This window comes from Lagopus muta, chromosome 21, assembly GCF_023343835.1.
Source record: "Lagopus muta isolate bLagMut1 chromosome 21, bLagMut1 primary, whole genome shotgun sequence".
NCBI lineage: Eukaryota > Metazoa > Chordata > Aves > Galliformes > Phasianidae > Lagopus > Lagopus muta.
The window spans coordinates 4,618,508-4,646,439 of record NC_064453.1 but is presented as its reverse complement, the minus strand read 5'-3'; the positions used below and the strand labels follow the sequence as shown (position 1 = coordinate 4,646,439).

The 27,932-nt window shown below is 50.0% G+C and overlaps 5 protein-coding genes across 8 annotated transcripts in view; 3 read left to right on the top strand and 2 right to left on the bottom strand.

Moving 5' to 3' along the window:
• CAPZB (capping actin protein of muscle Z-line subunit beta) overlaps positions 1 to 5,914 on the top strand; it is a 52,140-nt gene extending 46,226 nt beyond the window's left edge. For 2 of the 3 annotated variants that reach the window (XM_048967701.1, XM_048967703.1), the window contains 4 exons: positions 1,530 to 1,595; positions 2,335 to 2,411; positions 3,637 to 3,749; positions 5,515 to 5,914. In XM_048967701.1, the coding sequence (XP_048823658.1) occupies positions 1,530 to 1,595; positions 2,335 to 2,411; positions 3,637 to 3,739 (246 nt within the window). In that variant the 3' untranslated portion in view covers positions 3,740 to 3,749; positions 5,515 to 5,914. The remainder of the gene's footprint in view (positions 1 to 1,529; positions 1,596 to 2,334; positions 2,412 to 3,636; positions 3,750 to 5,514) is intronic. The other variant, XM_048967702.1, reaches the window with a different exon arrangement.
• A 33-nt stretch (positions 5,915 to 5,947) lies between these two features.
• Positions 5,948 to 11,465, bottom strand: SLC66A1 (solute carrier family 66 member 1). The gene is made up of 8 exons (XM_048967699.1): positions 11,154 to 11,465; positions 10,853 to 11,060; positions 10,297 to 10,426; positions 10,124 to 10,211; positions 9,492 to 9,646; positions 9,322 to 9,414; positions 8,806 to 8,991; positions 5,948 to 8,593 (listed from the first exon to the last, which is right to left on the bottom strand). The coding sequence occupies exons 2-8, from the start codon at positions 11,020 to 11,022 to the stop codon at positions 8,504 to 8,506; spliced, it is 912 nt and encodes a 303-aa protein (XP_048823656.1). The 5' UTR covers positions 11,023 to 11,060; positions 11,154 to 11,465; the 3' UTR covers positions 5,948 to 8,503.
• Positions 11,466 to 11,555: 90 nt separating this feature from the next.
• AKR7A2 (aldo-keto reductase family 7 member A2) lies at positions 11,556 to 15,469 on the top strand. The gene is made up of 7 exons (XM_048967698.1): positions 11,556 to 11,781; positions 12,535 to 12,722; positions 13,212 to 13,316; positions 13,990 to 14,086; positions 14,264 to 14,363; positions 14,766 to 14,895; positions 14,982 to 15,469. The coding sequence occupies exons 1-7, from the start codon at positions 11,562 to 11,564 to the stop codon at positions 15,141 to 15,143; spliced, it is 1,002 nt and encodes a 333-aa protein (XP_048823655.1). The 5' UTR covers positions 11,556 to 11,561; the 3' UTR covers positions 15,144 to 15,469.
• Positions 15,470 to 15,720: 251 nt separating this feature from the next.
• MRTO4 (MRT4 homolog, ribosome maturation factor) lies at positions 15,721 to 17,633 on the bottom strand. The gene is made up of 8 exons (XM_048967705.1): positions 17,564 to 17,633; positions 17,428 to 17,486; positions 17,263 to 17,366; positions 17,097 to 17,178; positions 16,877 to 16,944; positions 16,490 to 16,641; positions 16,145 to 16,221; positions 15,721 to 16,004 (listed from the first exon to the last, which is right to left on the bottom strand). The coding sequence occupies exons 1-8, from the start codon at positions 17,589 to 17,591 to the stop codon at positions 15,840 to 15,842; spliced, it is 735 nt and encodes a 244-aa protein (XP_048823662.1). The 5' UTR covers positions 17,592 to 17,633; the 3' UTR covers positions 15,721 to 15,839.
• Positions 17,634 to 17,726: 93 nt separating this feature from the next.
• EMC1 (ER membrane protein complex subunit 1) lies at positions 17,727 to 27,760 on the top strand. Of its 2 annotated transcripts, XM_048967688.1 has the most exons (23): positions 17,727 to 17,859; positions 17,931 to 18,055; positions 18,453 to 18,518; positions 18,634 to 18,727; positions 19,060 to 19,188; positions 19,335 to 19,461; positions 19,597 to 19,746; positions 20,101 to 20,268; positions 20,695 to 20,766; positions 21,163 to 21,219; positions 21,465 to 21,587; positions 21,811 to 21,907; positions 22,385 to 22,501; positions 23,430 to 23,629; positions 23,864 to 24,013; positions 24,204 to 24,365; positions 24,582 to 24,701; positions 24,946 to 25,083; positions 25,412 to 25,585; positions 25,740 to 25,950; positions 26,179 to 26,263; positions 26,711 to 26,840; positions 27,019 to 27,760. In XM_048967688.1, exons 1-23 carry the CDS (start codon positions 17,780 to 17,782, stop codon positions 27,196 to 27,198), a joined length of 2,955 nt encoding a protein of 984 aa, XP_048823645.1. In that variant the 5' UTR covers positions 17,727 to 17,779; the 3' UTR covers positions 27,199 to 27,760. The 2 variants fall into 2 exon arrangements, with proteins under 2 accessions (XP_048823645.1, XP_048823646.1); XM_048967689.1 differs by lacking the exon at positions 21,163 to 21,219.
• Positions 27,761 to 27,932: the final 172 nt, after the last annotated feature.

Sequence of the window (27,932 nt, the reverse complement as noted above, 5' to 3'; positions counted from 1 at the left end):
ATAGCACATAAAAAATGTTTTCCTTCTGGCAGCAGATTTTATGGAGATGTAATAATACAAGTTTTGAAAAGAAAAAAGAATCTATTTTCAGTTGCTGTTTCTTACCCATGAAGTTGCTGTGGCCACGAGTGGAGGAGACACGGTGGAGAGCTTGTCAAAGTCAGTGACCCACTGCCAGCTGCCCCGCAGCCCCAGATCTGATCCATTTGCTGCTGGTTCCCAAACTCACCATAACTTGCATGTGTGTGTGTTTGCATAGTTTGGATTTATTTTCTCCTTCTCCCACAACTGGATCCATTCTTCAGGCAACGTGTCTCCATTACATGTAAACAATCTGACTGTAATCTAAAGGAAGAATTTAAACGTTCTTACTCTTTTTCTCCCCCCCCCCCAGGTTATCTTTTTGCCTTCAGGGTTCCAACTAAATTACATGCTTCCCTAAGCCTGTTAGAGACTTGGCTTATTAGAAGAAACCTGTAGCTGGCCCAGATATTTAAACTCTACCCTGAGGGAGGGATATGAACAGATGGATAAGAGAATTCAGTGGGATTAGTAAAACCCTTTGAAGACTGTTCTTCCCACTACATTTTTCTCCCAGTTGTGTGTTTTTTTTTCTTCCATGCCATCTCAGCACATCTTGTGTCATCTGAGGTTCCTGGGTCTGATTGCTCAACAGCTTGTCTGCTCTTAGCCAGAATTTTCATCTTGGGAATTGGGAAGATTGTCTTTTCCCCTGGCAGCTGAAGCTTACAGATCTTGGACAGCCATCCACAGCCCCTGGGTGAACATTGTATTGGGTAAAGGCAGCTGGAACATAGAAAACAAGGCATTCTGCAGTGCCAGCTTCTAGTTTTCAGTCTTTGTAATGGAAAATCTCACCTGAATGCTCAAATTTCTCTTTCCATGTAATTGCAGTTTATGCAGTTATCAGTAGTCTCGCAGATAGCTGTGATTTTTACATTTCTCTTTTCCTTCCCTCTCTACTAGAAGGTAAGTAATACCCAAGGCTTCTTTTGCCAGGAAATCCTGAAAATGGAGAATGTGCCCCATGTGTGGTTGGAAAAAGCATTTGAGATGAAGATGAAAAGAAACAGCTGTTTTTGCAGGGATAGTTCACAGCAGTTAAACTGACAGCACCATCCTTGGGTGCATCTCATCAACAGCCTTGTTTTCACATCCACATGTTGTGCTCCTGTGCTGCTTGCCCTGCTACACGTGCACCTCCTGCAGCCCCTTGGTAGGTAGGGAATGGCAATTTCATAGTGCCTGTCTACACCAGGAGTCTACTGCAGGGTTTTGCTTTGATTCATGGCTTTCATTACACCACATTGCTGTTATCAACATGTGAGCCTTTGTCTAGTTCAGGGCATTTCTCAGTGTGTTACTTGTCTGTTTGCACACTGAAAGAATAGAGATAGTCCAGGATTTTGAGACCTCCTTCTTTTATCCCTTCTCTTGAGGAGTGAAGCTGTAGTGCACGTGTCATCAGACTTCCACAGTGCTGATGGATCTGTGTCTTTTCTTAACAGATGGAGAAAGATGAGACTGTGAGCGACTCTTCTCCACACATAGCCAATATTGGACGCTTGGTAGAGGTAAGGCTGTGAAGCCATTGTAGCTTCAGCTTGCTGCAGGTTCCCACCCATATTGAAGAACTCTGTGTTCTGCTTGCCTTTGGCTTCACAAGCAAGTTAATGGTTTGTACTGTATTGCACCCAGTGGTGGGAATGGTGCTCCAGCAGTCTGTAGATGCAGAAGGGCCATCTGCACCTGGTCTCCTGCTCAGCAGAGCAGCAATCTTCCTGTGAAATAAGCTGAGAACTAGCAAACAACAGCCTGCCCCCTTCATCGTTTCTGCAGTCGTTTTTAAGGCAGAGTTATTTAAAGTCAGGATATGTTATTCAGAACTCAAAAATTCAGTGTTGAAGTCACTGGAATTGTTGCTACTTTTCATGGTTTTGTGGCACCTGTTGGTCCCATGTGCTCAGCACAACGAGACTGAAGGCCTGAGGCTGGGTGCCAGGAAATTGCCATGTAAAATTGAGGTGAAATGCACTTTTTTTGCTGATATATGCAGGAAAAAAAAAAAGAAAAAAGATAGGTGGACAGAAAGTGCCCTCTTGTGGCCGAGAACAGCCATCTATCTCCTGGAGTAACATTCAGGAGTGGGCAGGGACAGAGCTGAATCTTTTAAGCTTAGGTAAGACCAGAGGGATGGGGCCACGCTGTTGAATATTGAGGTGAATGTTGTAAGTTGCACAAAGGAGTGTGATTGCCACTGTCCTGGAAGCAGCTGAACAGCCTAAAGACTGGTTTCATACTTTTCTTTTCCAGGACATGGAAAACAAAATCAGAAGTACACTGAATGAGATTTATTTTGGAAAAACAAAGGACATCGTGAATGGGCTGAGGTAAGGAGCCCTCCAGCTGACCATCTGCTTCCTTGCCATTCCCCATCGTGCCTGGGGCTCTGTTTCCCCAGCAGTCACCTGCTTTCTTTTGCTGGCACTGCCCTTTCCTACACAAAGCCTTTCCACGTTTAATTACTCACCTCACTGTGCTTTGGAACAATTATTATGTGTGGAGTTTGGGGAACGTTTCTGTTTTGTAACTGCAGCGATGTGAAGCAAGGTTTAAATCCTTTATTCCCTCACCAGGAAGAAAATAGCTCAATTAGCAGTGCTTGTACTTCAGGATGATTGTTAATTGGGAGCCTTATTCTGCATGGTTCTGAAAATAGTACTTAAATTCTGACTTCTCCTTTCAGCTTTCTTAAAAACAGTCGGTCCCAAGATTAAGTAATGGCTTGTGATATTTAGGCTTTGTTTTAAATTCTGTCTTTCTCTCAACACCTCTGGTCAAAATATAACATACTAGAACAGATGAAGTGAATGAACCCTCTGTGCCTTTCTGCAGGGGAAGCTACTCTGCTTTTCAGCCCCTTCTCCTGTCTGGTGAGGCGTTCTGTATAGAAATCCCAAGCTGGTGGTTCTCATGCTTGTAGAGACAAGTGTAGAAATGTGATGCCAAATCATTTTTACTTTAAACTGCACGTAGAGCTCTGCTGCACGGTGGGTAATGCAGAAGATCCAAGTGGTGCACAGATGTCTGCTGCTCTTCTCTCCTGTGCTGAAATAAGGAAACAAATCAGTAACCTCTTCTTCAGATGATAGAATAACAGAGCTAGCTGAATATTTGGGCTGCCTTCTTCACAGCATGGCCAGAGGGAGTCGACAGCATCATGACCAAGCAGCTTTTCTGTTTCTATTTCCATTTGCAGCGTGCAGGGCTTTAGCCAGGAAGCATGTCTGAGCATTAAAAGGAAACATAGCCTTTTTTTCCTCATGAACATGGCCTTCACATTTTGTAACTGAACCTTTCCTGTGTCTCCCCATTGCTCAGTTTGTGTCACGTTCCTTTGTGCAGCAGTGAGATGACCTGCTCACAGCTGGTACCACGCAGAGCATCCGGCTGTGCCTTTTCCTCTTGCCTTTTTCCTGTTTCTTCCAACTTGTGATTTTACATTTTTTCTCCCTACGTTTCCAGTGGGTTCCAGAATACCAGCTGTGTTACCTGATTTCTTCTGACTGTTCTTTTCCCTGTTTACTTCCCTCGTTTCTAAACTGCTCTCTGTAGATCTATTGATGCAATCCCCGACAACCAAAAGTATAAGCAGTTGCAGAGAGAACTTTCTCAAGTGTTGACCCAGCGCCAGATCTACATCCAGCCTGATAACTAAACCAATCCAGGTACCCTGCCAGGTGTGACAACCAGCACTAAACCAGGACTCACCCAGCCGAGACCTCTGCATGATAACTGAGGGCAGAACTAACCCCTAACTGCTGCAGACTGACCAACGACATCCGACCCATCCTTCACCCAAGGGTTACTCTTAACACAGCCGACTAAACGGTGTGGTTTTACTCGAGGTGTTTCTGCTCCATTTGAAATGTCACGCTCTGAAATGGGGCAGGCCTTGCCACTTTGCACTGTAGCTTGGGAGCAAGAAAGGAGCACATGGTCATTTACCCAGAGCGCTGTTAGCTTGGGCTCACTGCCTCCACAAGCCCTGGGACTCTGTCCCTTGAGCACCATTCGTTTGTACAGCTGTGGCACACCGCTCCAGTGAAGAGATTCCTTGTAATCTTCAAGTCCTCCTTGCAGAAAGGAATAACATTTTGAAAGTCTGGGCAAGAAAACACCTCTGCCTGTGGTGCTTCTGAGTCAGTTTCCCCTCCATGCACATCCCGTAGTGCTTGGTGTATCTTCAATTGGAGCTTGAAAATCCAGTCCTGCTCAAGCTCTGCTGAGTGCTGCGCAGCCTCCAATGGGATTTGTTCATATGCTCTCATTTGCTCTGGAGCTCTGAATGTCCAGGACACACGGCAGTGACTAACCCTGAGCCAGTTTAACCTTCCACTGCAACTGGTAATGAATTACAGATGTTGTCTTAAACACGTTCAGCTGACGAAGGGGAAAATGCACTGTTTGTTGATAATGGCTGAGAACCACTTCTTTAGCCTGGGACAAATGCAAATATAAAATGTATATATTTTTATGAAGGCAGTGGAAGTCTCCAGAGACAAGAGAATGGAAATAACTGCAAGAAAAATGTTAGGAAAATAACTGAGGCACAGAGCAGCCTTGTTTACAGGAGGTGGCATCCAGGCAAAATGAGGTAGCTTGGAGCACGGAGGAGGGTGTGAAATATGGCTGATGTGGGTATAAATCCTCCCAAACTGCATCCTCACTGCTTCTGTGCTAGCAGAAAGGCCTGGTAGTGTCATTCTGTGGATGATCATGTTGAAAAGTTTGTTCTCTTGAAATTGGAAGTTGTAGCATCAGAAAGCGAGGTTCCTCTGCAGTTCTCTTGCAGAGCAGTGAGCCCAGATGGCTGGAAGGTGCAGCTCTTTGTAACCAAACCGGTAGCAAAAAGGAGCCCCTGCAGTAATCTTGACAACTTGATTCACAGATTACTGTAGGCAAGGTATAAGCTGGAAAAGCAAATTCAAGAACAAACCCTGAGTGCTTTTCCCATTGGTGAATTTGCTGGAAGAGGTTTTGACGTGGCTGCTGTATCCTGGGTGAACAGTGTGCAGAAAGGAGCTCCCAGAGCTGGGATTTCACTTCTGTTGGCAGAGGCTGGACTTCTCCACTTTCCTGTTGTGGTCCTTTTGAGAGTGAGAGCACTAACACCTTCTGCTGGTGGTGTCCTGGGGTTTTCCAACCTGTAACATCCAACGGTGGGACTCTCCCTCCAGCAGCTGGAGGTGGGGTGCAACTGCTGGAAGCATCTCTTGGTGCTTAACTTCTTACAGGCTTAACTTCTCTCTGACATGAGCATTGAAGTGTTCACTTTGCCTTCTGTTTTCTGTATTAAAACAGGCGAGCTGAGTTTTGTTTTCTCTAAGCCTGGGTTGAGGTGCTTCTGCTATTGCTCCCATGCCAGAAGAGCTGGTGGAAACCCTCGTTCAAGAGCATCGCCTCTGACTTGTGTCTCCTTCTTCCCCGCAGGTCTGTGCAGACTTTTGCAGACAAATCAAAACAAGAAGCTCTTAAAAATGACCTGGTGGAGGCTTTGAAGAGAAAGCAGCAAAGTTAAAGTACTCTCTGTGCTAACAAGACATGCCATGCACTCGTTAGATTCCTTTCTTAGAAAACTCATCCCCCTGACCTTTTCTGTTACGTCACGTCACGATTTGCATTCAATACTATTCATGCAACGCCATCTTCTCCCCATGAATAAAGCTGTACAAACTTTTTCAGTCTCTGAGGCCTACTTTGCACCACATTTTGCTATTGAGACCTTAGGCTATGTTTCTGTAGAAGCCCATGTATTTTTTTTCCTCTTCCACCCTCCCCCATTGATACGCATACACACGGATCATTGTTTGTCTTTTCCTCCCCATCCCCCTCCTGCCTTTTGTTACATTGGTGTAAAAAATGTAAAACAAACAAAAAAAAATTTATTAAATACTGTGGTGTGTGAAAGAGGAAGAACTGGAAACAAGAAGAAAAAACAAATCTATTCCACGTGTGTTTGGTGGGGGTTGGGCACAGGGGATGGCTGCTGGGAGGGAGGGAAGAGAGGTTGTTCCTTGGTGTTGTACTATACTGACTAAACCAGATTTGCAAGGAGACATTGATTAGGAGACCTGCTGAACGTTCTGCTCTTCTACAGCCTGGTTCCAAGGCGCTTTTCTGTCAATTTGTATGGAATGCAAAAGGGTTGTTTGGTTTTGTTTTGATTTTTCTTTTTTTTTTTTTTTTTTTTTTTGTAAAGCTTAAATTGAATCTACATCTGATACTTGAGCCTCCATACTAAAAAAAAAAAGAAAAAAAAAGACTAAAAAAATGGAAATAAAAACAAATCCCAGGAAGCAGTGTGTGCAGTCGGTGTCGTCCTTCCTTCCTTCCTTCCTGCTGCGGTGCTCGGGGTTGGTTCTGTGAATGCTTCTGGATGGTAGATGTGTGCTTGGGAGCACCAAACCCAGCTGTAACGCAAACAGCTGCTGTGTTACGTGGCTTTAAGAGGTTAAAAAGCTGAAATGCATTTGTTCTGAGCAGGATTGCTGTAGGCTGGGTCGCCCTGCTGCGTTAGCATCCAGCTGATGCACTGAGAGCAGGGTGAGGGCGCTTTGCTGGGGGGACTGGTTTGTTGCAGGCGGAGGAGGAAGGGGTGTTTGGGGCCATGGCTGCTCGGTGGGTTCAGGTGAGGTGCTTCTGATGGTGATGCTCTTTAAGAGCTGCTCCTCTGCTTTGTGTGTGGTTTGTGAGCTTTGTTCCCTGTTGTGTGAAGTTGGAGATAAGCTCATGGGAACTCCTGAAGCTTAACGGCAGTGTGTGAGCCGGGTGGGGGAGAGGCAGCGTTCTGCTCCTGAGACCCAACTGCAGCTCACATCTGTGTGTGCTTGTTTTTGGGACTTCTTCACCTCCTCCAAAGCCACCTGCCTGCACTCGAGCCACAAGTGAAACGGAGCCCCTGTGGGCTTAATGTACTTGTGGCATCCAGGCTCCCTGTGGCCCTTGTGCAGAGATGTGTCCCCTTCACTGAGCTGTTTGAGAGGGCTGAGCTGCAGCCATTCATTCCTTTCTAGGCTCACAGCAGATCACCTACCAGCGTGGTTATCTGCAGCTTCTGCTGGCCTAAGCCTGCTGCTGAGTTTTGTTTGGATTTTGGGACAAGTTGGTTTATAGCTGTGCCTTTGCCATTTCAACGTGACACCCAAACTCTTCCCAGAATGGGAAACAGCACATTCGTTTGGGAACAGGGCTGCATCACAGCCTCAGAGGGACCAGAACCTCAGCAGGACCCTCATTGTGCTGCTCTGCACTCTGTGCTTCCACCCGCTGCCAGATGCAGAGAGCTGGGTGCCCCACGACTTGTGCTTTGGTTACACTGGGTGAATGACTTTTGTTTTTATATCTCCTTAGGTCGAGGTTCTTCCAGCCTTAAGAAAACCTTTGCTAACCCGTGCTTGGCCAGGAGAGCAGCTGGAGGGAGGCAAGAGGAAAGCGAGCCCTGCTGGGGAAACTGCCATGGAACAGAGGAGAAAAACTCACCACTCTGTTTCAGGAAGGTCGAGGAGTCTGGAAACAAAGGGGTGAGCTCCAACCACGGGCTGCTGTGGTTTTAATTAACTGCTGTTGCAGTGGTGTCAAGCAGTCCCACGTAGCATCCAGGCTCTGTGCCTTCCTTGGGAGGGCAGGGAAAGGCGAGCGGCATGGTGGTAGGAAAGCTGGAGAGTGAAAAAAGGGGAAGAAAAAGACGAGCGAATGGAAAGCGTAGGAAAGTTCCCATGTGTGGGACAAGCTGTGCTGGTTTCCTTTCAGCCCTGCTGTAAGAGGGCTGTGTTGGCAATGCCAAGAGGGCTGCATTCAGTGCTGGTTGCTTCCCAGCACTTGACCTCCTTGCTCCTGGAGTCTGAGAGTGCTGAACCTCCTCCCTGCACACTCCTGTCTCACACCAGGACAACAGACTCAAATCCCATATGAACAAAACAGGGGTGAGACAAGATGAAGAGTCCAAGCGTTTCATGGAAATGGGGACTAATGAGAACAATTAAGAGGCAAGGAACTGACACATGAACCAACAGAACACAAAGGCACGTGGGGCAATGTTTTATGGAAGCCTGAGCCATACCAATAACGTGAAACGCTTTGGCTGCCCTGCACTTTCCTTTCCTTGTTCCAAGGGGTTCCAGTCGCTGCCCCGTCTTCCAAAAGTCCAAAGGCAGCAACACAAGAACCACACAGTGATGGTCGGCCACCCCATGCCCTCTGCAGGGCTCAGCACAGGGAAAGGCGACCTCCTGAGGTATCTGATTGCTTTCTCGTTGATCCACCGCTGGTATCAGAGGGGCTCGAGGTCTCACAGCAGCAGTGCGTGCCACCAGGCCAGGCAGAACGTCTCAGCAGCACCAATCCATCTCTGCCCTGCATCCCCCTCTCCCCAGCACCACGCAGAGAAGAGGACAGGACCAGGAGCGCTGCGGTCACCCTGTCAGCTGTCACCGTGCTCAGCAAGCAGTGCTTCTCGCTCCTCACCAGCGCTGGGCCGTCCTGTGCGATAGGCGAGGAACTGGAACGAGATCTGAGGAGGCCTTAAGGATCTTTGCAAGGTGAGGATCGGCACAACAAGCCTGCAGAGGCCGTTTGCACTGTGAGAACAATGAGCTGAATGCAGCTATAAGCAAAGCATTCAGCTCTTGCAACACTGCATTAGTTACAAGCGTGGGATGCAGGAAGTCACAGCCCCAAAAACCATCCCCACCCTGAAGGAAAACATGGAGGAGGAAAGGATACGATGACATCCAGGGAGAGGACACCCAGGCTGCCGATGAGCCAGGGCAGGTGATGCAGGATGTAGTCACCTTCGCTCTGCCCTGGCTCCGGGTTCTTCAGCAGCACACTGGTGCCGTACAGCAAGTTCCCCAGCATCACCAGGGCAAAGAGCAGGAAGGAGACACCGGCCGTGGATTTCCTCCGGTACTGGAAGGAGAGGCTGTGTTACATGGAAATAAGCTCTGAAATCTACTTATCCATTTGGTGTTAATCATCCCACCACGGGAAAAGAGAAAATGGGAACTGACACAGTGCTGAGTGCCTTTTGGTTCCCTTTTTGCTGGCAGATGTGGAAAAAAACAAAAGCTCCATGCTGACAATATTGTTAAGTTGGAGGGGAAGGAAAATGAATCGGGCTTCAGAGCATGCTGTGACACAGTGAGAAATAAGGGAGCTGCAGCCAGCAAGCAAAGAGGAAGGAAGAAACTCACTTCCCTGTTCAGACCAAGACTTTGTGTGCCTCCTGCCCTCACTTACGTTGGTGTAGATCTGGGGGAGCCGGGAGCAGAGGTACAGCACAGAGGAGATGGAGCCGATGGTGAAGCCGATGATCTCAGTCTTGCTGATGGGCTGTGGACAAGGTCAGCCCTGAGCAAGGCCTCACAGCCACCCACACTGGGACTCCCCCAGCCACCCCCATGTCCCACCTCAGGGCCAGGTCCCTCCGGGCCCAAGGAGAGCAGAGATCTCCCTCTGAAGGCCGCAGGATTGAGGGCTGGGCCTGCGTCGCGGCTCAGCACCGTGAGGGTCGTGGCTGTTCCCAGCAGGGAGAAGAGGCAGGCGGCGTTGATGGAAGCTGTGGCTGTGGGGAGACAAGTGGGGGATGCTTGAGGTGGGCTGTTCCTTCTGCAGGGCTGGGCCTGGTGCTGGGAGCGAGTCTGAGCCCTCTTATCTCCATCTGCGGCGTTGGGATCCAGCAGTGGGGCATGTGGGTTTTTATCTCAGTGATAAGAGCCATTTGTAACTTAGCGGGGAGGAAACCACTCCTATCTCAGCAGTTTCTGTGGTTTAGGGTTAAAATCACTCGAAGCTTTTTGCTAACTATTCTGCCACGCTGCCCCAACACTGCAGCCCACCCAGCTGAGGGACAGGGGTAAGAGGGGCTCTGTTTTTGTCACAGAATGGCTTAGGTTGGAGGGGATCACAAATATCACCCAGTTCCAACCCCCAACCTGGCCTTGAACACCACAAGGGATGGGGCACCCCACACCTTGGGGGCGTTCCCAAGGTCCCCTTGCCCCACTTATGTCCCCACAGATGGGCATTAGCCACAGCTCACCTCCTGCACCCCAGTTCTTGGCTTTATAATAACCGTACAGGGAAAGCATCACCAGGTCTGCCAGCACGTAGTACACAGCAGTGTACACCTGCAGAACAAGGATGGGAGCTCTGAGCACACCCAGACCCCAGCCTTGGGGACAGGGGAGCGATGCAGGGCAGAGCTGAGGGTACCTGCAGGGGCAGCTGGTTTGCCAGGAAGGAGCCGATGAGGTTCAGGAGGTCTCCACCGAGCCAGCCCAGCAGGAAGTAGATGGAGAGCGCCCGGTCCATGATGCCTGTCTTGCAGGCTTGGTAGAATTGCCTGCAGGAAGGACACAAAGCATCAGCTCCAACCTGTTCCATACCCCCTGAGGACCTCGTGGGGTTTTTCTCTTGCTCCCAGCATTCAAACGTGAGGCCTGACTGAGAGTGGGGGCAAAAAGCTGGAGCACAGATTGTAACGAGAGCTCTAGAACGGCTTGGGTTGGAAGGGTTAGGTTAGAAGGGACCTTAGGGACCATAGAACCACAGGATGGTTTGGTTGGGAGGGTCCTTAAAGATAATGTAGAACCATGGGATGGTTGGGTTGGGAGGGTCCTTCAAGATCACACACCCACAGGTTGGCTTTGGCTGGAAGCTGCCTCCATTTCCTCCACACTCAGCACACCCAGCCCACCAGAACTATCTCCCACGACCCCTTCCTCGTCCCCCACGTCCCTCCAACCCAACCCCAAAGCTGGGCACTCACGGCAGCGCGGCAGCAGCGAAGCAGCCGATGGAGATCAGCCCCAGCAGCGCGCTGCCCACATCGCGCCCGTCCCGTGCGCACTCGCCCAGCAGCCGCAGCACCCAGCGGGCGCCGTCGGGGCAGTCGGAGCCATTGCCGGGTGGAGGCGATGCCCAGAGCCCCTCCGCCATGGGGAAACGGAAAATACGGGCAGAAAAGGAGGTAACGCCTGGAAGAACATTTATGCGTGACGGTCACGGAGCGACCCGACCGAGCTGAGGTTGGTTGTAACGAAGCCCGAACCGCACCATCACCCCCTTACCTCGCTCGCCGCTTTTGGTTTGTTTTTGTTTGTTTGTTTGTTTTTAAGGGGAAAAAGTTACTTTTTGAGAAATCTGCTGCTTTCCAGAAGTTGGGATGTTGTTGTTTTTTTGTTGTTGTTTTTTGTTGTTGTCTTTCTTTTTCTTTCTGGAAGTTCCGCTCTCCCCAGAAGCGCGCTGATTCCTTACAAACTGCCGGCTTTCGGGGCCAAACAGCGGCGTTCCGCCAAACTTCGGCTGTTTTTCCCAAATCCACCCGTTTTCGCAATGAGATCCTAAGACCCGGCGGGGCCGCACTGCGCATGCGCGCTCTCACACAGCCCCTCCCACCCGCGAAGAGGGCGGGGCCTGACCCTCCCCGCGCGCATGTGCAGTATGGGCACGGCGAGCTCCTCCCTCCCTCCCCGCGCATGCGCAGTGGAGGCGGCAAGATGGCGGCGGGCGGAGCGCGGCCGGGGATCGTGCTGGGCGCGATGGAGATGGGGCGGCGCGCGGGCCCTGAGGCGAGCTCCGCCATGTTGCGCGCCTTCCTGCGGCGCGGACACCGCCTGCTCGACACCGCCTATATGTACGCGGGCGGGGAGTCCGAGCGCATCCTCGGCACGCTGCTGGCCGGCGGGGAGCAGTCCGGTACGGGGCGGGTTGTGAGGAGAAAAGCGCGGTCTGTGGTGTTATGTGGGGGGAGGTGTCTCCCCCCGGCCCCGAGGAGAAGGGAGTCCCTGATTGCTGAGGTAAAAGGGACTGGTTTTGAACGGTTGGTCCCTGATTCCAGAGGAGAAGGGCTTTCTTTGCTGGACTGAGGTGTTTCTGAGGTAAAGAGGCCGTGGTTTGTATGGTAGAGCCCTGATTCTTGAGGAGAAAGGCCTGTCCCGTGAGGCTAGCATCTTCCTGAGGAGAAGGGCTCCGTTTCCATGGTGGTCCCCATTTCCAGGGCAGTCTTCCTGAGGAATAGGGCCTCTGCTCAGCATTTCTGAGAAAAACAGACCTTGGTTTGCATTGCAGAGCTCCTGGTCTGTGAGGAGAAGGGTCCTCCCACTGTGCTGGTGTATTTCTGAGGAAAAGGGGCTTTGAATTTTAGGGCAAATCCCAGGGCCTCAAGGAGAAGGGTCTCCTCTGTTATCCTGAGGTATTTCTAAGGAAAAGAGAGCCTGGTTTGTATGCAGACCCCCAATCCGTGAGGAGAAGGACCTCCCTCTGCAGGCTGACGTATTTCTGAGGAAAAGGGCCTTTGATTTTGGGGGCAGACCCTCACCCCAAGGAAGAGGGTCCCACTGACATTGTGTTTCCAGGAAGAACATGCTTTGAAAGCACCCTGAGCGCACTGTACCCCATTCCCATCCGGGTTTGGGAACATCACTGCTCATTCCTCCTTTCCCTTTGCAGTGGAAGTGGCCACCAAGGCCAACCCCTGGGAAGGGAAGACACTGAAGCCAGAGAGTGTGCGGTCACAGCTGAACACATCCCTGGAGAGGCTGCAGAGGACGAGCGTTGAACTCTTCTACCTCCATGCCCCCGACCACGGGACCCCAGTGGAGGAAACGCTGCGTGCCTGCAATGAGCTGCACAAGGAGGTAAAGCAGAGCTGGGGCTGCTGCTTGTTTCCTTCCTGACACTTTTTCAGTGCTTGCTGTGCTCCTGTGCAGTGCAGGGTGTGCGTGGTGCTCAGGGGAAGGAGGCCAGGTGACCAGGGGAGTGCCAGGAGCTGCAGCACTGCTGTATGTTCACGTGGTGCCCTTTGCCTTCAGGAGCATTGGAAAATGTTGGAACTGATGAACTTTGCTTTCTGCTGTGTTAACTGAGCCAGTTAATGTTATTCTCATAATGGGCAGGGAAGAACTCATCAACTCCATTAGTCTGAGAATTGAAACTGGAAGGTGTGAATTCAAAACATGAAATGAGGGTTATGTTTTTGTCAGGTGTTACATTGCAGTGGGACCAACAGAGAGCTGACTTTCAGTGGTGTCCCCTTCACCATACACATTTTGCATTTCATAGGTTTTCATTTCATAGGTAAACTGTTTTTAAAAGCTGGATCTGAATGCTTTTTTGTTCCTCTGCAGGGAAAGTTTAAAGAACTTGGCCTGTCGAACTACGCAGCGTGGGAGGTGGCAGAAATCTGCACCATCTGCAAGTGCAACAACTGGCTGATGCCAACTGTGTACCAGGTGAGGTCTGTGGGAACCCTGTGCTCTGTGTTACAAGCACAGGGGAGCTGCTGCAGTTAGCCCAGGGAGTCCTTTTGGGACATGGATTTAGAGAGCTGGGTGAGATCACTTCCCAGAAAGAGCTGAGTGTGTGCTTCGTGCTTGAGTCAGTGACTCTCGTGATGGGGAACTGAAGTCATTGTTGCATTGTTTGCAGTCCTTTAGAAAGTCTGTTCCTAGGGAATTAATCATGTTGTCTGACCTGAATCCACCCTTCTGGGTAAGAGAACTCAGAGAAGGGTGGGGAAGAAGCTGTCCTGGCTTCTTTAAAGCATCATTGATCAAACACCCCTCCACTGTTAAAGGGAATCACATTTCTGAGGAGGAATTTTGCTGCTGCAGTTGTTTGTCTTGGTGAAACGCTGAATTATTTTGCCAGGGTGAGCATCTGCTGCAAGGGCAGATCCCAGGATGTTGGGTTTTGTTTGTGAGCAGCCATTAAAATGAGAGGAAAAGCAGGATGAAGTATAGAAATGCATAACTCTACCTGTAAACTGCACTGCTGGCAGGCAGGCTTGGGGTCACTGCTAGATGACACCCTGGTACCACCTGATAAGCAGATCCAGGTCGTGGTTTAGCAGCCAGGATTTGTGCTGGGAGGTCTGAGGCCACCCCGTGCTCTGTCTTTGTGCAGGGCATGTACAACGCAACCACCCGGCAGGTGGAGCTGGAGCTGTTCCCTTGTCTGAGACACTACGGGCTGCGGTTCTACGCCTACAATCCGTTGGCTGGTAGGGGGAGCTGTGACGGGAGGGATGTGGCTGTGGGTAACCGAAAGTGGCCACGGGGTTTGTTAAGGTGTCACCTGGATTGGAGATGCCTGGCTGGGTGCAGAGGCTTGGAGACGAGGCGGTGCCTTGGAGGGCAGCGTAAGAGCTGGTGCTAAACATGCTGCTGGCACTTTGCAGGAGGGCTGCTGACTGGGAAGTACAAGTATGAGGACAAAGACACACGTCAGCCCACTGGAAGATTTTTTGGGAATGACTGGGCTCAAGTCTACAGGGACAGGTGTGTCCTGAGCTGATGAACAGGGAGCTGGGGCTGCATTTAAACAAAACCACCCAAATCCTAACAATCAGCTGGGAGGGAGCAGAACAGACTCAAGCTCACCCTGTGATTCTGCAGGCTCATGTCCTTTCTCAGTGGCTGCAGGGCAGCCTTTGTGCTGCTGCCACCCAGGGTTGGGGACACAGAGCACCTCGCTTCCTCCTTTCAGAGGCAGTTGGGCTGTGCCTCGTGACTGAGCTTTGCAGAGCAGTTTTTAGGGTCAGCTTCCCCCTGCCTGGATTGCAGAAGCCTGGGGGCTACAAACAGCTGTACAAAGCTTTTTCAGAGGCCTTTCACGCTTGCTTGGAATTTATGATTCTCGAGGGCAGTGATGTTGATTTATTTATTTTTTCCTTCTTGCAGGTACTGGAAGAAGCACAACTTTGAAGGAATTGAACTAGTAGAAAAAGCTCTGAAAGATGCTTATGGTTCCAATGCACCAAGCCTGACCTCGGCCGCACTGCGTTGGTTGTACCACCACTCCAAGCTGCAGGTCAGAGTTGAACAGCATTCAGAATTTGGCTGGGGAGGCAAGCTGGGCTTATTTTGGGATGAACGATTCCCCTTCTGGCTTCACAGGGCGCTCTTGGAGACGCGGTGATCATTGGGATGTCCAACATGGAGCAGCTGGAGCAGAATCTGAACTGCAGTGAGGAGGGCCCACTGCTTCCAGCTGTAGTGGAGGCGTTTGACAAAGCCTGGAAGCTGACTGCACACGACTGCCCCAACTACTTCCGCTAGACTGGGGAGGGAAGAGCAGGCAGCTGAGCAGTAGGGAGCATAAATGTGAGGCTCTCACCCACACTGCCCTCGGGGTGGCAGGCTGTGATTTGTCCCTTTAATGGAGCTTTGTAGGACTGGCTGTTCTGTGCCCACGCTGCCCCTGCCAGCACTGCAGGCGTGGGGCCTTGTGCTTTCTCCCCTCGGGGACCTTTCCCCAGCACATGCTGTGATTAAAAATGCACTTAATCAAGGGAAGTGGAGCACATAACTGAAGGGTCTAGTTCTGCTTTCGGTTAATAATGAATCTTGAGCGTGGATGAGAATAAATCATTTTTTCTAATGCAGTCATTGTCTCTTAATAGCAGAGCTTTAATCTGCTTTCCAGCTCAGAAATAAACCTGAGCCAAAATGCCTGCAGAGCTAAAACTGACCCTAGTGAAGCAGAACTGTGGCGCAGGGCAGAGCTGGCTCCCCATGAGCTGTGGAGGCCAACTTGGGCCTGAAACGTATCTCCCATTCCTCAGATCCCACTGTACTCAATAACAGGCAGCACTGGCAATTTCTGAGAGTTTTATATATGTTTTATATAAAAGGTAGTTAGATCATCTTTAAGAATGTCGAGTTAATCGCGTGTCTTGCTGCAGACAGGGAAGGAAAACATCCTCATCTTTCAGCTCTAAAATAGAGCTGTCTAGTGTCCGAGCACAAGGACTGCTACGAGTCCTCACTGATGTCAACGTCCTCCTCTTCTTCCTCTTCTTCCTCCTCTTCCTCTTCTTCCTCCTCATCTCCTGCGAGTTTCTGGAAGTCTCCGGTCTCAGAATTCCACAGGAATTTGATGGTCACTTTGAACTCTGCCATCTCGTAGCCGAAGAGTTTCTAGGAAAGGACACAGACTTGTCATCCCTGCAGCCAGGCCAATGGTACAGATATTAGGTAAGCTGATAGTGAGAACCACACAGAACAGTGCATTTCCCTGGGGCAGTGACTGTGCCTGCAGGGCTGTGTTGCATTCTCACCAGGACCCGTGCTTGCTCGGGGGTCAGAATGTCCCCTTCTTTGCAGACTTCATAATCTGAAAGCAGCGTCACCACTCCTGCAAGAACAAAAGCTCTTGAAACAGCCTAAGAAAACCCACATCTGGCTTCTCAGTGGAACAGTGCGTCGCTGTTTGCACTGCAGAAGCAGAGCACGAGGCTTCCCTCCTTCCTGTGACAGCAGTCAGGGAAGGCTGACGCAACAGGAAGAAAACAAGGCTTTGAGCGCCAGCTTTTCTCCAAAACTCAGTCCCAATATATAATGTTCTCCTTAAAAGACTTTGCCCAGACTCAGTGCAACAGAAGGGAAGCAGCTCCCTCACGTACCTTTCTTTAAAGCTGTTGGCAATCCTAGCTGTCGCAGCTGAGGCTCCATGGAATGGGGGAACTGCTCCAAGGGCCCCGTGTCCAGGCTGACGGTGTACGTCGCCTTGTTTCCTGCCCTCGCAAAGTCCACCTCCTTGAAGCTGGAGAACCACCTGAGGCAGATTGGCAGACAGAGCTGCAGAAATGGCGGCCCAGGGACATTTTTTGACAGAGCAGAACAAGACGGCGCTGAGCTGTGGGCTTTGTGCTGCGTTCTGCTGATGGAAACACCCAGAGGACCTGGGTGCAGCTCACGGCGGTGTCGATCAGAGCAGCAGTGAGGGAAGGAGCTGCCTGCATGCATTGCAGGCTCAGCTGCACAGGGGCTTCACACACACACATACTTACTCATCCACCTCCTCCTTGGTGCGATTGGTGAAGAGGAGACCAACCTCCCCCCTCAGGTGCTTGCTGACCTGTGAGACAGGAGCACAGAGGTGCCGAGGCAGCATTGAGACTCAGAGTTTAGGCTGGAAAAGACCTTCACGACCACTGCAACCCACCACATCCTGCAGTGCCACACCTACAGCTGTGCCTGTTCTGTTTCCAACTGAGACCCCCCCCCCACCTTATGCAGGTTCTCCCGATACTCGCTGCTCGGCTCCCGGCCCAGCGCCACCATCATCACTTTGTTCTTCCCGAAGAAGATCCTACAACGCAATGGAGAAGATGATGAAGACCAGAAGGCTGCGAGGCCCGTAGTGTCTCAACCCCCACCCCAGCCCTGCGCTCACCGGCTGTGCTTCCAGGCGTTCCGCACGTCCTTCAGCTTGTTGTTCCTCATGTTGGCCACGGAGAAGATGAAGATGTGTTTGTAGGTGTCCACGCATCGCCGCAGCTGCACGACAGCGGTTAGCGGGGCCGGAGGAATTGGGGGAGAGCGGGGCAGCACGACTCACCTCAGCGATCAGGGCCTGCTTGGCTTCCAAACCCTTCCTGGGCGTCCGCGTCAGGGACACTGCGGGGAGCGGAGCGGGAGGATGCGGTTAAAGGGGAAGGGGAAGGGCGGCACCGCGGTCCGGGCCGCGCACTCACCCTTGCGGTCCCGCTTGGACTTCGGCATGGCACCGCCGTGCTTCGAGGCCCCCCGGGCGCCGCGGGGGCTGCCGGGATGTTGCGGGCTGCCCCGCGCGATGCCTGAGCGCAGCCGCACGCCGCTCTCCGTCGAATTCCGCTCAGGCGGCACGCGGGACAGCCCCGTGAGGCGCGAGGCCCCCAGAGCTCACCGCGGGGCACGACGGGAGCGCTGCCATGGCGGCGGGGCTGTGGGCGCTGCTGCTGCTGCCGCTGGCGGCCGCCGTGTACGAGGACCAAGTGGGGAAGTTCGACTGGTGAGTGCCGAGCCGACACCGCGGGCTTCTCCCTGCGGCTCGCGCCCGTCTCACGCTGCCCGTCCCCGCAGGAGGCAGCAGTATGTGGGGAAGCTGAAGTTCGCCTCTCTGGAGGCCGCGCAAGGCTCCAAGAAGCTGCTTGTGGGCACCGAGAAGAACGTGGTGGCAGCGCTCAACTCCCGCAGCGGCGAAATCCGTGAGTGTGGCGGGGGGGGCCGGGCACGGGGTGCTCGGGGTGGGCCTGCAGTGCTGCTGAGGGCGGCTGCTCCTGCAGCTGCATTCTGCCGTTGAGTTGTTTGGGGTGGAAAAGAGCTCCAGGAGCCCCCGACCCAGCCGACCGTCCCGCTGCCCGTGTCCCTCAGTGCCACATCTCCACACTGAACTGCAGGGATGGTGACCCCACGCCACCCCGTGCAGCTGTGCCAGCAATCACCGCTATTTCAAAGCAGAGATTGTCCCTGAAACCCAACCTGCACCTCCCACAACGGGCAGTGAGGACACGGCTGTTTGGGAAGTCCTGAGGCTGTGGGTTTGAGAGCAGTAGCCAACAGCTTCGTTGTGCCCACCTCCTTCTCCCTTTCTGTGTCTCTCAGTGTGGCGCCATGCAGATAAAGCCACCCCTGAAGGAGCGATCGACGCCATGCTGATCCACGGGCAGGGTGAGGAAATCACAGAGGCAGCACACAGGAGCCGTCCTGCTGCCAGAGCTCTCGGCTCTGCTGCCCCATGCCAGGCACAGCTTCTGGGTTCACCTCGCCTTTGCTCTCTGTGCAGATGCCATCACTGTATCCAGTGCTGGGCGCATCCTGCGTTCCTGGGAGACCAACATTGGAGGGCTGAACTGGGAGACATCGCTGGACACGGGCAGGTAGTGTTGGTCGGGGCTCTCTCCTACCTTTGTCCCAGGGATAAGTTAGCATTAAGTTAGCAAGCTTAACATACCTGGACTGCAGGACAACAGCTGGGAGATTAGACTCTGAAAATCTGGATGTTGTGAGAGCAGCTGGTTGGAGGTTGCATCCAGGGCTCTGTTAACTCCCAGTGATGAAAACGTGGCCTTTGGGCATCTTGCACGCACAGATGATAAAGTGGCTCAGAAGTTGTAGGTAGTATGGCTATTAAATGTCCAGAAAAAGGAAAAATTCACCCTGTTTGATAACCTGCAGACTCTCTAATTTATCATGCCTGACTTATGCTTAGTTTCCAGGCCGCGAGTCTGGTGGGGCTGCAGGATGCAGTGAAGTACGTGGCAGTGCTGAAGAAGGCAGCCATCTCCCTGCACTACCTGTCCAATGGGCACCAGAAGTGGGTAGAACACCTGCCAGAAAGGTGAGAATGTATTTGAAGCAGAAATTTCAGATTTAGAGCCTGACATCTTGGGAGGAAAAGATGCTGCGGTTCCCTCATGTTCTTGAAAACCTTTGGAAGCGACAACATGAGAAAACGACGCTTTGTGACCTTTGTTTCTCTCACAGTGAGAATACTCAGTACCAGATGTTATATTCCCGTGGGACTGGAGTGATCCACGTGCTTGGAGTTGTCCCCCAGAGCCATTTGAAGGTTTTAACACTCAGAGTGGAGGATGGAGAAGTCATAGAACAGGTAGTGCTCGATTATGGATCCCAAACAGCAAATTTGATACGAACAAACACAGTGCGTGGAGTTGTGTCAGTGAGTTCATTCTTTAAAGACAGTTTTGCTGTTGACATCTTCGTCTCTTGATGTCTCTCCTGGCAGACCAATGTAGCAGCACCGTGGCTGACAAGCTTAAATGGAGCCTGCGGTGTGGTGGGGGAGGCAGTGCTGGTGTGTGCAGACACAGCCACTCATTCGCTCTATGTTTGCTCCTTGGAGACTGAGCAGGAGATGAAGCAGATCCCGCTGCAGGTAAGCAGTGCTGAGGGTCTTCATATGCACTTATCCAGCTGATTTGGTGCCTGCCTGCACCTTGGAGCACAGCAGTTCTCCTACAGGTAACCTGTACAGTGACTGAGGATGTGTGTGATCCATAAGTAAGAGGGAGAAAACTGTACGTTGTGTCTGTCTTAAATCAGTTTGTCTGGATTGGTGTTGCCAGAGCCATGCTTCAACAGCAGTCCAGGTCTTATTGCTTTTGCCCTTTGTTTCTCATGGTGGACACAACTTCCTCACAAAGCATCTGTTGCTGCTGATGAAAGGAAGCGATTCGTTTGATGGGGGAAGAAGTTTTTATGAATGCACATGCTTGTCTTCCTTCCACAGTCACTTGACCTGGAGTTTGCTGATGGCTTCCAGCCCAGGATCTTGGCTACTCAGCCCAGTGTGATCAACGCTTCGAGGACTCAGTTCTTCCTGCAGCTGTCTCCGGGCCACTTCTCTCTGCTGCAGTGCAAACAGGGGCTGCTCAGCCACCTGCGAGACTTCCAGCAGGTAACCAGGAAAAAGGCATTGCACTGAGAGGCCAACAGAGCTTACCATTCCTTACAACAACCAAACACCCCTCTGCGTTCCGACCAAGCTGCTGAATTTCTCTTTTCACTTGTGCTCTCTGCTGCAGCATTTGGAAAGCATTTGGTTTTATTTATATCACCTGCTGACACATTTCCAAGCATTTGTTTAGTTGTGCTTTGTTGCTGACAGCTATCCTGGGTTTGGGGTGAATGGTTGCTGTGTTTATATTTGAGGAATGTTTTCAGCTTCAGAGAGGTTTTCTTGTCACGCAACACAAAACTTGGCCATGAAATCTCATCTCCTGTTAGCTGCAGTCTGGATTAATTTGCTACACAGGTAGTTTTTGTCAAGTTTTTGTTTTTTCATGGTGTTGAATGACTTATTGCTGCTCTTCTTCTTTTTCAGGCAGCTCTGGTGAGCTTTGCAACAACTGGGGAGAAGACTGTTGCTGCTGTGCTGACCTGTAGGAACGAACTGGTGGGTACAGCTGGTCAGAACTGTGTGTTGAGCACAGCTCTGTGATCTGAACGTGCCTTGGGAGTGGGTTCCACACCTGTATTGCTTTTCAGGCCTGGATGATGAGTAACTTTGGAAAGAATGAGATTTAATGCAGTGGTAATGCATGCAGATGTTGGTTACACCCAGATAAGGCTCTCCTTGTCTGAATGTTGGTGTGCAATGTAGAAGCCCACCTTACCGATCTGCAGCGGATTTCAGTTCTTATGGGCACTGAGCTGAGCACAGCCTCGTTTTTAGCAGCACTGTCTGCTGTTTGCAGAGCCAACCTGAGACTTGTCAAGCACACAAAGCACTTTATTTATCGTTCTCTCATGGTGTGTGGAGCCATGTTACCTCCTGTCTTCCTTGTTTCAGAAACCTGGAAGTTCTGATGGCCTTCATGGAAGTGCTCTGGAGGATTCCCAGAAACAAGTATGAGGGGGGTCGTTCCCATATGCAGTAGAAGTTCTTGACAGTCCCTTTCCTTCCTTTGCTTGTGGGAACATAGAGCATAGAAGATGTTAAACCTGGGTTTTGGAGGCTGATGTTTCACGCCAGCTCCAGATAAATAATCTAAAAGCATTTTGAAGCCATAGTTCTTGCTCACGTGAGATTCTGCTGCAGAATTTGGTGTGACAGGTGAGTTTATCTCAGTATTTTTCTGCACAATGTTACAGGAATCCTTAACCTGTTCCAATCAAACCTACAACATCAATCTTTACCTGGTTGAAACTGGACAAAGGTTGCTGGATACCACGATTACCTTTAACCTGGAGCAGAACGGTGCCAAGCCAGAGCAGGTGAGTGGGAAAAGATTGCTTCAATGCTGTGATCTGTGGGGCCTGCAATGCCCTTCATACCCTGACTTGGCATTATTGGTAGGGCTGTTGAGATCAGGTGAAAAGATCACTGCATGCAGCTGTGCTGTTTGCTCTTCTTTCACCTGAGAGTTCGCTTTTATCCAGGCAGATGATGTGATCACAGACCTGGCTGCTTGGTTTACTCTTTTTCTTTTTCCCTCAGCTCTATATCCAGGTTTTCCTGAAGAAGGATGACTCAGTGGGCTACCGAGCCTTGGTGCAAACAGAAGACCACATGCTGCTGTTCCTCCAGCAGCCAGGTGATTGGCACAAACAGCAAACCTGGCCTGGGTTTTACCAGCAACCTTCTTGTTCTGGATGAGAAGAAAACTTCAGTGCTGTAGAACCCAGGCCCCATGTTTTAGGATTGCTTTCTTTGGAAACTGATGTGCTGTGGAAGATACTGCAGTCTTGCATCATCTTTCACCCTCAAAAGATGTCTCAGCTAGGACAGCTGTTCTGCTGTGCTCTTTGTACAGGGAGAGCCTGTCAATTTTATGGTGTTTTATTGTTAGTTTAGGGTGTTGGGTTTTTTTTGGGAGGGTGAGGGCACAGATTTCAAACATGTTACCATAGGGTGAGTCTGAGCCACGTTGTAGATCTTGGTGCTTCTGCAGATAACACATATTTGCAGGAAGGGCTGGAGGTCCATCTCAGGGATGGGAATGTCCCAGGGCTTATGTCCTTACGCTTCATTTTGATTTTTCCAATATCCTGTACTTGGTTTTTTTAACCAGGAAAGGTTGTATGGAGCAGAGAGGAGTCGCTGGCAGAAGTGGTGAGCTTGGAGATGGTGGATCTGCCTCTGACGGGTGCACAGGCTGAGTTGGAGGGAGAATTTGGGAAGAAAGCAGGTGAGCCATAGACTAATGGAATCACCCTTCAGCGTATGAGCCTGTTTGTTTTTCTCCCTGAAGAAATATATCATTTCCTGTCTCCTCTGAACTCAGATTAAGATTCAAATTTCCCCTCCTGGCAATTAAAGCGAGCAGAAATAAACCCATTTCTGCCTTGACTTTTAAGTCTGATGCCAAAGGCAGAGGACACAAACGTATTGCAGTCAGAACCGATCACCATCTGTGGGTGATCTCCACCACTCCCCCTAAACATTTCCCTTTGATCCCCTTAGAGAGCCCTTTCTGGAAGACCCATTTGCAATAGCTTTTGTTTTTGCTTTGTTTTGTTCTTCTCGCTGTCCTGGATGCAGCTATTCAAGGTAACCTCAGACTGCATGCAGTGTTTTCTAATTGCTTCTAACTAACATTTCTCAGTGGAACTTGATTTTCTTTCTGTTTGCATTCCTAATAGTGAAATACGCTTCATGCCTGGTGTTTCGCTTCTTTCAAGTAGCTGAATATCAACTCTTACTGGACAGAATGGTGGTTTTTGATGTGTTTGGTTTTTTTTATCTTAACAATCATTTCTATTGATCTGAGTGATGGATGTAGAGGGAGATGCAGACCTCTCAGGTTGGTTAGCTTCAGGAGGGCACGAGCAAGAAGGGATATTAAAGGAGAGGTTATGTTCTCTAGATGAGGGTTTGCTTTCAGTTGGTAAGAGCATATCTGGGGCTGAGAGGTAAGGGGGAAAAGGTTGGTAAAAGCCAGAGGGTCTGTGACAGAAATGGGTATAAATCTGCTGCTCTGGAGGGAAAGGCAGAGGAAAGCAGGTGGCGTAAATTCATGCATGGCAGCGTTTCTTCTCCTGGCTGAGGCTGTAATCTCAGATATGGAGGGGGATGTGGGTGATTTCCCTTTGTTACCACCACTGGTCTGTTTGCAGATGGATTGCTGGGGATGTTTCTGAAGCGGCTGTCCTCCCAGCTCATCCTGCTGCAAGCCTGGACTGCTCACCTTTGGAAGATGTTCTACGATGCCAGGAAACCCCGGAGCCAGATTAAAAATGAGATTAACATTGACAATCTAGCCAGGGATGAGTTCAACCTCCAGAAAATGATGGTGATGGTCACTGCTTCAGGAAAGGTGAGGAAGCCAGAGCAGTACTTTGTTTCTAGACTGTAGTGAAGAGCCTCAGTGCTGAATTTCCCCCCTTTTTTTTACCTGGGTTTTGAGAATAATGTCTCGAAGATGTGCAGAGTACTTTGTGGTAGCTTTGAGGAGGAACTGAAACTCTTATTTCGTACCCCAAAAGAAGGTGCAGTGCTTGAATGTGAGAGAAGTGTTCTTAACTTTTGGTTTTGCTCTATCTCTGCTCAGCTTTTTGGCATTGAAAGCAGTTCTGGCACCATCCTATGGAAGCAGTACCTCAGGAACGTGAGACCGGGTGCCTCCCTCAAGCTGATGGTCCAAAGAACAACAGCCCACTTCCCCCACCCTCCACAGTGCACCTTGCTTGTTAAGGATAAGGTGGGTCCCTCTCCTCTGCCCCTCAAAGCATGGTGTCTCATTAGAGAAATGACTTCAGTGCTAAACAGAATGCTCTGATGGAGCAGCTGAATTCTATTCTTTTGAATAATGAACAGTGGCAGATAACTGGGAGAAAACCAGCTCTTTTGTCTGTCTTAGATAAAGTTCTGCATCTTGTTTTGGTTCTTAGGAAACCAAAATGAGCTTTCTGTACGTCTTTAACCCCATCTTTGGGAAGAGGAGCCAAGTAGCACCCCCTGTTTTGAAGCGTCCAGTTCTTCAGACTTTGCTTCTGCCTATTATGGATCAAGACTACGCCAAAGTACTGCTTCTGATCGATGATGAGTACAAGGTAAATTGCTTTGCCTGGAGACAGTTTTCAGTGATTCCATTTCCTTTGGGAGCAGAACAACAAAAAAAATTGCCATGAAGTCCCATTTTACACAAAACTAGGGGGTTATTCTGGTAAGGCAGGCCTCATCCTGCTTAACTGATTCAAAGTAATCTGCTGTGTTTTCTGTTTGCCTGTTCATTTTTCACCTCTTCCCATTGTTCTTTGCTTTCCCAGGTTACAGCTTTCCCAGCAACTAAGAATGTTCTTCGCCAGTTGGAAGAAATGGCCCATTCCATCTTCTTTTATCTAGTGGATGCCGAGCAGGGAAAGCTCTCTGGGTTCAGGCTGAAAAAGGTATGGAAGGAATATAACAATCTAAACAATGTCACCTTCTTACATGCTGTTTGGGTAACAGTAGATCACTTGGTTTATTGTTTTTTGCTTGGAATAAAAGCAATTCAGCTGACTTGAGAATCCCTTCAAGCTTTAAAACGTGTCTCAGAAGCATTAAAAAGGAAGCTCCTCACGTCTTACTGGTTGAGGTGGTGTCTGGTGAGGACAGATAAGCTTTACCACGTGGTGCTTTTTTTTCTTGCAGGACTTGACAACAGAGGAGAGCTGGCAGGTGGCCATACCCACCGAAGTACAGAGGATAGTGACAGTGAAAGGGAAGAGATCCAGTGAGCACGTGCACTCCCAGGGCCGTGTGATGGGAGACCGCAGTGTTCTCTACAAGGTGCCGTGGGAGCTTTCTGCTGATGCAAGATTTCAGCATTTGTGGACGCTGCTTTGAGCCTTTGCCACTTTGTTATTTCTTTCTATTTATATGCATCAGTATCTCCCATCTTACCAAACAATGCTAATTGTGTTGCAGGTTTCTTCTGCAGTATTTTTTTTCTTGCTGCAGTTAGCTCAGGCATCAAATGATGGGGAAACTGCTTGATTTCTCCCTCTTTGCTCTAATAGAACAATTGGTGATATGCCTAGTTCAAGGTGAAAGGCAGATAAATGCAGTGCCTGGCAGGTGAGGATCTTACCTGATTCTTCTTTTCTTGCTGCTACAGTCCTTGAATCCAAACCTGCTCGCAGTGGTGACAGAGAGCACCGACACGCACCACGAGCGCACTTTTGTCGGGATATTTCTGATTGATGGAGTCACAGGCAGGATCATCCACTCATCAGTACAGAAGAAAGCCAAGGGACCTGTCCACATCGTCCACTCAGAGAACTGGGTGGTGGTAAGGAGCGTTATTCTGTTCTTACTCTTGATTTTTAGGAGGTAGGGGGCAATTGCCAAACTTAACTGGAGAAGACTTTTGATCATCATCAGTGATTTCCTGCTACATCTCTGCTGTTGTGCCCTGCGTTCCTAAAATCCTACTCTCATTTCAGTACCAGTACTGGAACACAAAGGCACGTCGGAATGAGTTCACTGTGCTGGAACTGTATGAGGGCACAGAGCAATACAACGCCACAGCCTTCAGCTCCCTGGACCGCCCCCTCTTACCTCAGGTCCTCCAGCAGTCGTACATCTTCCCCTCTGCCATCAGTGCTATGGAGGCCACCATCACCGAGCGAGGCATCACCAGCCGTCATTTGCTGAGTAAGTGCTTGCTGCTCTGGTCTGAACATGGCGGTTATTCTTGCATCAGTCAGGCACTGTGCTCAAAACCAGGCCAGTGTGCTTCTCTGGCCAAGATCTTGCTTGCCTGTGGGCTGCCCTGGATTCCTGGCAAGTGCTAGAATGTGCACTAGGAGAGTGTTTGTATTACCTATTAGAAAATGCTGTCAGAACAGACAGTTTTTAAGATTCATTTCTTCTAACATGCAGTCGGACTTCCCTCCGGTGCCATCCTCTCCCTTCCCAAGGCTCTGCTGGATCCTCGCCGACCAGAAATCCCCACAGAGCAGAGCAGGTAAGGAAGGCACAGCAGCTGTTATTCCTGTTTGAAGATGAATAGATTTTGTGTATAATAAGAGAACGTGATGTAGTGTTCAGATGTGGGGCAATTCTTGCAGGAATTTAAGTGAAGCTGCTTTGTTCCCTGTATGTGACAATGGAATATATGTCATACAGCAGGTCTTATCATCAGCAAAAACCCTAAGAGACAAAAGTTTGAGTAACTGGCTGTTAGAGCGACACATAAAACATTAGAACCCTAAAAGGAGGCTGCTGCAGTGCAGTCTGACCCATCTGGCATATTTGATTGCTTTCTTGCAGCAAAAATAAATCTGCACTAGAGCAGAGCTGTTCATTTTGCTGTTTTAGGGCAGTAGGCTGTGCTGATCAGATGAGGAACTGCAGATGATGTCCTTTGCATGCTGTTTGAATGGGTTATGATATCTCTTTAAATGCCTTTCAGAGAAGAGAACCTGATTCCCTATTCCCCAGATGTGCAGATCCACGCTGAGAGGTTTATCAACTACAATCAGACCGTATCCCAAATAAGAGGGATTTACACAGCCCCCTCTGGTCTGGAGTCTACTTGTTTGGTGAGCACAAGGCAGCAGCTTCTGTGTGGAATTGTGCAGTTTGTGGAGAGAGCAGCAGGCAGTCTGTAACTTCTGATCACGTGGCTGCTCAGCACTCCATAATTCCTTCTTTCAATCACAACTGCAGATATAGGATGATTATTTTATGAAATAGCAGCTCATGATGATGTCTCTTTAGGTTGTGGCTTACGGCCTGGACATCTACCAGACCCGTGTGTACCCCTCAAAGCAGTTTGATGTCTTGAAAGATGACTATGACTACGTGCTGATCAGCAGCGTCCTCTTCGGGCTGGTGTTTGCCACAATGATCACAAAGAGACTGGCCCAAGTGAAACTGCTGAACCGTGCCTGGCGGTAGGGCTGCAGTCACAGAACAGTGGGGCTGGGAATGGCACCTGAGGACTGTTCTGGCTGAGGATCTGCGACCCAGCAGGGCTGTGGGGTTGTTAGAAATTCCAGCTGGAGTGACTGCAATAGCTGCAAAACATCTTGCATTTTTACTGGAAGATACTTGAGAAGAGCTCGTGCTGCCTGTAAAGAAATGGAAGAGAAACGGTGGAGAGACACCGTAATGTAATGACTTTAAAATCTCCCACACCACCCAGCAATCTCAGTTAAAGCCCTAAAATCTGCAACCTTCTTCTTTTCCTGATTTTAATGAAGGTAATACCGAGAATGTGTCTTTGAGGGCCCACTGTGCCCGGACCTTGGGTGTGTGTGAGACGTGAGGATAAGATGAGATGAAATGAAATGAAATGAGCACACAGCTCATTTCATTCACAAGGCTAAAAGTTTCCCACGTGCCCATGGGAAACTGCCTCTTAATTAAATTGTTGGGGTGTGGGAGCACTTGGAATGTAAAATCTCACCACGTTCTTTATTTATTACGATTAAAACATTACTTTCTTCCGGTTTTTAAATGTTTCTGCATTGCAACTGTAACACAGTGTACAACTGTGGGCCTGTTAAACACGAAAAGCACCACTGGGACGTGGTTTCTGGCAGTACAGATCCACTTCTCAGCAGGGTTCGGACCCGCAGCCTCTGCGGGGCTTCTCATCTCCGTGAGATTTCAAACCCCCCTCAGCGCCC

Bases quoted from the DNA above. Each gene is read 5' to 3' on its own strand.
- MRTO4 (XM_048967705.1), bottom strand. From the start codon at position 17,591: ATGCCGAAGTCCAAGCGGGACCGCAAGG. The intron at 17,179-17,262 runs GTGAGCGCAGGG...ATTGCGTTGTAG, and splicing joins AACGCCTGGAAGCACAGCCG to GATCTTCTTCGGGAAGAACA. The intron at 16,005-16,144 runs GTGAGAATGCAA...GTCCTTTCCTAG, and splicing joins CCGAGCAAGCACGGGTCCTG to AAACTCTTCGGCTACGAGAT.
- SLC66A1 (XM_048967699.1), bottom strand. From the start codon at position 11,022: ATGGCGGAGGGGCTCTGGGCATCGCCTCCACCCGGCAATGGCTCCGAC. The intron at 10,427-10,852 runs GTGAGTGCCCAG...TCCTTCCTGCAG, and splicing joins TTCGCTGCTGCCGCGCTGCC to GCAATTCTACCAAGCCTGCA. The intron at 8,594-8,805 runs GTATCCTTTCCT...AGGCCTCCTCAG, and splicing joins TCCTCTCCCTGGATGTCATC to ATCTCGTTCCAGTTCCTCGC.
- EMC1 (XM_048967688.1), top strand. From the start codon at position 17,780: ATGGCGGCGGGGCTGTGGGCGCTGCTGCTGCTGCCGCTGGCGGCCGCC. The intron at 24,366-24,581 runs GTAAATTGCTTT...TTGCTTTCCCAG, and splicing joins TGATCGATGATGAGTACAAG to GTTACAGCTTTCCCAGCAAC. The intron at 25,586-25,739 runs GTAAGGAGCGTT...CTCTCATTTCAG, and splicing joins ACTCAGAGAACTGGGTGGTG to TACCAGTACTGGAACACAAA.
- AKR7A2 (XM_048967698.1), top strand. From the start codon at position 11,562: ATGCGCAGTGGAGGCGGCAAGATGGCGGCGGGCGGAGCGCGGCCGGGG. The intron at 14,087-14,263 runs GTAGGGGGAGCT...GGCACTTTGCAG, and splicing joins CGCCTACAATCCGTTGGCTG to GAGGGCTGCTGACTGGGAAG. The intron at 14,364-14,765 runs GTGTGTCCTGAG...TCCTTCTTGCAG, and splicing joins GCTCAAGTCTACAGGGACAG to GTACTGGAAGAAGCACAACT.